The sequence below is a fragment of the Mangifera indica genome, chromosome 19, assembly GCF_011075055.1.
Source record: "Mangifera indica cultivar Alphonso chromosome 19, CATAS_Mindica_2.1, whole genome shotgun sequence".
In the NCBI taxonomy this organism is placed as follows: Eukaryota; Viridiplantae; Streptophyta; class Magnoliopsida; order Sapindales; family Anacardiaceae; genus Mangifera; species Mangifera indica.
In genome coordinates, this window is record NC_058155.1 from 4,985,135 (window position 1) to 4,993,183 (window position 8,049).

Genomic DNA, 8,049 nt, shown 5'->3' on the forward strand with positions numbered 1-8,049 from the left:
TGTATAAGAATATTGTGTTCGTAATCTAAATTGGTAGGCCAAAATATTAGATTAAGTAGTATGATTTTGTATGTTAATCTAATAAAACAATTTTATATGGATTATAAAATTGATGTAGTATATATCTATATATCCATCCATGAAAGGTGTGTATCTATGACATAAGTTATGCATCCACAAAGAGGTATTATACCTATATAGAGAACACGTCATTCACTATATGCACCCATAAAAAGGTTTGCACCCATAAGGATGTGTTAAAAAGAGTCCATAGATTAACATCCATAAAGAGATGCTAGGACAAGTCCATACATACAATAAACTACGATAACTTGAGAGATTGAGTCATATAGCTAAGGTGTCAAATCCTTAACTCAATCTAGTTTGATAGGCATAGAGTTAAAAAAATTGCATAGTTTGAATTCAAGAGATGCTTTCACCATAGGAAATTATGATTAAGTATATAAGTGATGCATTCCGTGTCATCAAATTAGGGTAGTGACAAACGCAAATGACAAGACAAAGAAAGTTAAAGAATGCGAGATAAAGTGAGAAAGGAAATGAATGAGATATGATACATTGTACGATAGACACTCTTACTTATGGAGTGTTTTATCACTCACCCCTTTTCCTTTGATTTTGTACGTAAGATATGATTGGCGTTTGTGTAACAGCAATTCAACTCAAGAGATTCCATGAAGGGGACTCATAGATAAATTATATGTTTAAGATAATTTCAAGTTATTATGGTGTATTTATGTCGAATACTATTTTTTGTATACACTTGCTTGTTATACTTTTATTATGTCTAACACTTTGGGTATGGATCTACTTGTTTAATAAGTAGAGGAATTTGGTGATTTTAACATATTTTTAAGTAATTTTCCATTTATTGTTATGTTTAAATAAGTAGCACTTTCTTTCAAAGGGCAATACTTCTGAAAAGGTGTTACACAAACATTGATCATTTAATCACGGTTCTACCATCTAAAAGATGTTCATCTAATTACATAAAGTAAAATGACAATGAAGAAATATCATTTTATTAATGTAAATGTGATACAATTTATAAATTAATACTATTACATGAAGCAGATAATTGATTTTAAAACACCTATTCTAACACTTAATTTTTTGGGGAGAGCAACTTTATCCTTTCCTCTATCTATCTATCTCTCTATACATATTCATTTGATCATTCATAACCTATCACATTTAAATGAGTTTTGCATACCTAACAAACAAGTGGGTAACCTATGGATACCCATTAGTGAATAATTTGCATACCTAGTAAATGAGCGGGTTGCCCGTGGATACCCACCCAGAAAAAGGGGCATGATTTTCAATTTTTTGGATTCATATCCACATATATCAAGAATTTATGAGAAGATCGGATATGCCTGTAGGTTCCTACAATATACATACATTTTTTCACACACACTTTAATTAAAGAATTCTCTCGTTTTTTTTTCCATTTTTCTCTTTTTTTTTTTTTTTTTTGTTTCTTTTCTCACTTCCCTTTGCTTGTCTCACTTTCTTCCGTTTCCTTTTACCTAATCTCATTTCCCTTTTCCACATCTTAGAAATCAAAATATGTGGGCTTGCCTGGATGGAGGTAAATCTTGCATCGGGTGTGTTTGGGTAAAGGAAATGAAATGATGGAAGAGCAACAGTCAGCTGCGCAGTCCATGAAGAGAAAGTTCACACATGAACAGTGACTTGTACAGTTTCAAAAGACTAGTCAACTGTGGAGGCATTTTAGGGAGTTTGCTCATTTTGTAGTATAAATGTTTAATGAGTAGATTGTGTGGTAAATTTAGGCCCTAAAAGTGGTAAAATTTCAATTTTCCATCTTTTTTTAACTTTGATTTGAGTTTTGTGTATATACACACACATGTACGTATATATGTATATGAATATATGAGTTTGTATGTAGAATTAAGTTTTGTATTTAATTATTAGTTTTCTATTTGTGTTTTAAATTTTGTTTAATCAATTTTTTTTTTAGAGGTCTTTAGATCTAAAAATTGAATTTAGCGGAGTTTTGAAAATCAAACCATATAACCAATTCAACTGATTAAATCGAAAACCGGCTCAGAGTCTGGTTCAGTTCACATTAAAAACTAGTTTAAATTTTGACTTGATCAAAATTGATGAATCGGTTAAAATTAATAAAACCGGGTTTGACCAAAGTTTGATTATTTTTTAAAAAATTTGATCATTTTTTAATAATTTGATTATTTTATATTATACTAGATGAATTTATAAAAGTCCGTAAAGAAAAAGTGAAAATAAAATGAAAAAAAAAAAAAAACGGTATCTCATACCCATTAAAATAACTGTTTCATGAAATGTGAAAGAACTTTGATTTTAACTTTTCATAATACAATGGTCAAATTTTTAAGTTTTGAAACTTCGTGTGTTAATAACATTAGATAATCTATAAAAGAGCATTTTATATCTATTAAAATGTTTTCATAGACAATAACTTGTAAAATTATATTTTTTTTCTATATAATGAAATAAGGACTTTTTTTCATCTAATTGTTTCAGTGAAATTAGATAAATAATTGTCACTCTTTGAAAATTATATGTTCTAATCACCACGGGTTCTAGGTATCTTTATTTTTTTTTTATTTTACAAATTTTTAAGCAACTAAAATTCTTTTATTCTCATTCATCTACCCAAGTGCAAAATATATCAATTATTATGATATTATTTTTTAAAAAATAACTATAATTTGATAATAGATTGAATTAACTGATTGAATCGATCGAATCATAAATTAGTAAAACAACTAATTTAATCACCAGTCTGATTTTAAAAACATTAGAATTTATTATATATTTCATGAGTAACTTGTGGTCCACCATGTTTGATTTTGCAAGAATGATCTTTTATAATCTCCAATCATATAAATTTACCTATTTTACTAGTAATTTTATCAATTCCATCCGTCCATTTGTCCAAGTCTACATTGTTGAGATTGATGGACAAACTTAAACTTTGTCAAAGTAAAATCGAAGTAAATCATGGATATTAAATTGAATGGCATAAATAATTATCTTGTAAAATTCTTTGACACGACTTTTATTTTGTTATTAAAAAAAAATTAATTTGTCTTTTATCAAATTTTGTTTATCCAATGTTTTTAGTCAGGCCAAAAATAATGGGAGGATCGACCAATAAAATTGTTTTAAAAGAGAAAGAAATTCTGTATGCTATATACATATGTTTGATCAATCACAACCAGCTGGAATGACCCTCAGACGCCCCAAAATTTTTTTTTTTTTTAAAATAACGGGGAATTCTATTCGAATTGAACTATGTTTCGAAAATAATTCAACCACACTGAATAAATAAAATTTCAAGATTAACTATTGGTCTTATAATCAATTTAAAGGTTTGATTTTAATATGACACCAAGCAATTCCAAACACAAATCTTTTCATTTAGAGATTCTCCCATAAATCAAAGTTGATCTAGCGCACAAACGTCCCGTGCAGGGAAGTTCCTCTTTATAAAGAAAACATCACTTTCCACTAAAAAATGTGCCTACTCTCCAGTGGAACCCAACTGAAGGATTTAGCAACATGAAGACTTTGCAACCAAATAATCCGACTGAGACGTCACATTCCAGGTTCTGCAAAAAGCCCAGTGATCATCCCCATCCACTACTTTGTCATTTTGTAGGTGCTTACGGGAGCCCACTTCCCTTTTTAACCTTGTGACTTATACTATTTAATACCCCAACAAACTGTTTATGCTTGAGGCAGACACCTTTATAAAAGCAAGATTTGGTAGGCTTTGTAAATGCTTGTGAAGATGAGGACTTATCTCCTCTTGGGCCCAAGACCCAACTTTTGGCTCCTTTATGGCTTGCTAATTCATCTACAATTTCCACTTCTCTCTTAATTGTGTTTTTGATAAATAAAGAGAGAAAATAATTATAAAATAAATCGATTATTTATAAATTAACCCGTACCAATAAGCAATGACATTATTATGGTGACACTGTTTTAATAGTGGTGAATATTATAATCTCTGTGACAAATAGGGCCACGGAAAACAAGAATATTTTACTTTTTATATATAAAAAAGGCAACACAAAACTCAAGTAGGACTCAGATACCCTCCAAAAAAGCAGCTAAACAACAAAACCAAACCCCATAAACCTAATTTCTAACATTTTACATCTTCCACAATCACCATTTGCCCCACATTTCTATTCTCAACAAAGCCTTATGTTTGGCAAGTAACATTATTGGACTCATACCAATCCTTAGAATAACATTGATTCCAACTGTTAACTATCAAATTGACTTGTATTTAGTAGCTTTGATCCATCTAAAAAACATTATCCAAGAAGCTTTTACTCTCTTCATCACTCTTTTGTATACCTTCATTGCAAGAACTAAGCTCTATGGTTGTTAGTTTCTTCGCCTTCATGGCCTCGGCTTCCCAGTCTGTCCTGACCAAAACAACATAGAGAATAGAGACAGCACAGGCCACCTGGGCTGACAAGAGCCCGAACCAGAGCCCACTAAACCCGATGTTGAGCCCGAAGGCCAGGCCCACTGCCACAGGAGTACCCACAAAGTAAAAGGAGCCCAGATTGACACGAGCCCCGATAACAGGCCTCGCCGTGCCACGTAGGATGCCACAGCCAGTTGTTTGTGGGCAGTTGCCCAGCTCACACAGTCCAATTATTGGTAAAACTGATGCCACCAATGCTTTCACAAGGTCATCCTTTGTGAACAAACCAGCCCATCTGTCTCTCAAAATCACTGTCCATGTTACATTTATAATGCCTATGAAGAAAGCACACCCCAAGGCCACCATTGCTGCAAGTTTGGCTTTGTAAGGCTTTCCAGCTCCAAGCTCATTTCCCACCTGCAGAAGTTTTGGAATATTTTGAGATTGGTGTTTGAAGACAAAAGTAAACAAGTGCTTGTCTACTAATTTTTTGTCCAATAACATTTCATCTGTGACATACACATACTTGGGTTCCCTACAAGTGATGCAATTAGTTGTAATAGATGATACATGTGGTCTATTTTTAGGACTGGGATGAAGCATGAGATTTGTTTGATTTGAAACTCACCAAAGAAGGTTTACCTTTATGTCAAAGAGATAAAGAGAACTCATTACTCCCCAAAATACAAGATTTCCACAACATTTCACTCATGTCCTTATTGAGAGAGATTTGCCTAGTTTGGAAAATCATACTTATCCCCTCTCCTCTTTATTCCTACCAGAGGTTTCTAACAAAATTCTAAATCTAGCCCCTATGATATCAAAGAGATTTTGGACAAGTCAACATTCCACATTAAACCTTTTACCCTTCCCTTTCATGAAGATCTTATCACATATAATTTCAATGACATAATATTTCAACAAACACATGTGCAGATATTGTAATAAGACCTCCTAATAGATAAGATTCTTCCCCACACCACCATTAGTAGCAAGAAACAGGTATGGCGAGTGAGAGTAGAAGAGACTCAAGTAAGAGAAATCCGTATATACAGCAATCCCACCATCTCACTTTGTTGGGTGAAACTTACTTAACTTATAGATAATGTTAATGTTAGTGTAGTCGTGGCATTGCATTATTACTTGATGATATTACCAGATCTATGTTGCTAAGGGTTAGCTTAGGTTGCTTTCGAGGAAAAGCAAGTCTTCTCCGGGTTTACCGTATACAGGTTTTATATATAAGAAAACATGAGTTGCAAATCGAAAATGTGAAAGATGAACATACCCGGGCAGAGACACAGCCAGCAAGGGCCATAGGGACAGTGTACATCATGCTAGTGGTCTGAATCAAAATCCCAGTGGCGGCCACAGCCAATGTGGGATTCTTCAGGTACCCAGCCATTACAGTCACAATCTCATACCACCACCACTCCAAGCAAATCCCAAGGCAGCTGGGCACAGCCAATTTCAAAAGCGGGCCAAACCCACCACACAAAACCCCAATCCCACCCGTCCATCTCATATCCAGCCGTCCACTCACCCACACATACCCCACCATCAGCACCACCATGTTCAAGTTACACACCACCGATGCCATTGCCACTCCTGGCACCCCCATTCCCATTTTTATCACCAACACATAGTTCAATGGAACATGAAACATCACAGCCACCAATGAGCACCACATCATCGGCTTAGTCACCTGCTGAGACCTCAAAAACACCCTCAACGGCTGCAACAAAGTGTTGATCAGGAGATCAGGTAAGGAATACAGTGTATAAGTTGCTGCCATTGCTGTGATTTCCTCATCCTGACCCACGAAAACCATTATGTTCTCGAGGTTTATCCACAGGAGGCTGATGGGGATGATGGCTAAGAAAAGTATGACGATCATTCGCTGGAGAGAGAGGGAGAGGAGGTCCCAGTTTTTGTTACCGTAGGCCTGGCTGCACACAGGTTCAAGGCCAGAGGCTAAACCCACAAGAACAGAGTACCCAGTGATGTTGGTGAAGCCAATGGAAAGAGCTCCTCCGGCAAGCTCTAAACTTCCGAGTCTTCCCAAGAAAAGGACCGAAACGACAGCTCTGATGAACACCAGCCAGTTCATTGCGGTTATGGGCAGAGCCATCCCCCATAGTTCCTTTAGCTCTTCCAGCACCTGAAAAAAGGGAAAAGAAAACATTACCTTCAGTGAAAAACAGAAAACAGAATCATGGAGGAATAAGAAAAGTTGTTTCTTTTAAGAAGTTATGGATTACCTGAGAAAGAGAGGGAAGTTTGTGGGAAGAGAAATCTGTGTCCTTGATATCAGGCATCAGTCTACTTCAAGAAATGGTTTAAATTTTTTCAGAAGAAGAACTTGAAGTTGAATCAAACAGTACAGAAAGTAGAAGCAATCAAAGATGAAACAGAAAACCAAGATCAACCCACCAAGAGTGGAGCTATCTCAGGCTACAAAAGAAGCTGAAAAGAGAAGAAGGGTTGGAAAATAAAAGTCCTGAAGCTGAGAAAAAAGGCATTAAATAGAAGTAACAGAGGATGTCAGCAGACTATGTATATGTATCAGAGGAAGTAGCAAAAAGATTAAGTCTCTGAAGAGTTGGAAAAAGAGAAGTGAGAAAGCACAGGAGATAGCAGAGATAGCAATGGGAAATGGCGGCGAAGCAGAAAGAGAGTAACATTTAAGCGGTTTCTATTGAAGCTTTCATTACGAAGTTGCAAGACGAAAGAAAGTTTTATATTTGTTCGGTTACAATGAAGGGAAGGTGGACAGAGAGGGAAACTATAAGGTTGGCTGAATTCTCCTTCTTTCTACTTTTTTTTCTTTTTTAATTTTTCACTTTTTTGGCTTGTTGTATAGCTAAAAAGTTTTCTAACAAATAAATCTATGAAAATATACTAATACAATAACTAATAGATAACTTTTTAATATAGATTTTATATTATTTTTAGTATAAATTTGTATTAAAAATAGATTCAAAATTTAAATATCTTGATAAATGATCAATGATTGGATAAAGTACTCAAATTTTACAATTTAAAGTAGAAGGTTTTTTCCAACACAAAACTATGGTGATAATCTTATTTAAGGAGAGACTCATTCGAATTCTACATTTCAACGTCTTTATAACAAGCCTTCAATAAAATGTTTATTTCTAACATAAACGATGTGTCATTGGTATAAACAAAATGAGAAAGAGAAAGGTAAGACAACACACAACATAACATTATTATCTTGTAGTATTCTTGTACTACACTAAAACTAGTAACAGTACTGTTGATATAAATATTTCAATAATTGATGATGAGTCATTTAAAAAAATGTCTATTTTATATTTTTTTATTCATTTCAATTTTTGTTCTTACACAACCATAGCAAACTAATCCAAGAGTTTTTAGACTTAAATCGTTGTTAACATAATTTATCTTATATAAAACTCGAAATTGTGTATATCAACTAACGACAAGAAATCATAGCAAGAGAATTTAATGCTTTTAATTTTGCCAATTTGATTGTTGGGTTACGTAATTTGAATATCTTGCATGTGAATTCTACTTAAATTTTCTAG

At 33.8% G+C, this 8,049-nt stretch overlaps 1 protein-coding gene across 1 annotated transcript; it reads right to left on the reverse strand.

The window, feature by feature from the left end:
- Positions 1-4,065: 4,065 nt before the first annotated feature.
- LOC123203035 (protein DETOXIFICATION 54-like) lies at positions 4,066-7,215 on the reverse strand. Its single transcript, XM_044619191.1, has 3 exons — positions 6,739-7,215; positions 5,766-6,638; positions 4,066-4,894 (listed from the first exon to the last, which is right to left on the reverse strand). The coding sequence occupies exons 1-3, from the start codon at positions 6,793-6,795 to the stop codon at positions 4,349-4,351; spliced, it is 1,476 nt and encodes a 491-aa protein (XP_044475126.1). The 5' UTR covers positions 6,796-7,215; the 3' UTR covers positions 4,066-4,348.
- Between the last annotated feature and the right edge of the window lie 834 nt (positions 7,216-8,049).

Bases quoted from the DNA above. Each gene is read 5' to 3' on its own strand.
- LOC123203035 (XM_044619191.1), bottom strand. From the start codon at position 6,795: ATGCCTGATATCAAGGACACAGATTTCTCTTCCCACAAACTTCCCTCT. The intron at 6,639-6,738 runs GTAATCCATAAC...CCCTTTTTTCAG, and splicing joins AACTTCCCTCTCTTTCTCAG to GTGCTGGAAGAGCTAAAGGA. The intron at 4,895-5,765 runs GTATGTTCATCT...AAACTTCTGCAG, and splicing joins CTGGCTGTGTCTCTGCCCGG to GTGGGAAATGAGCTTGGAGC.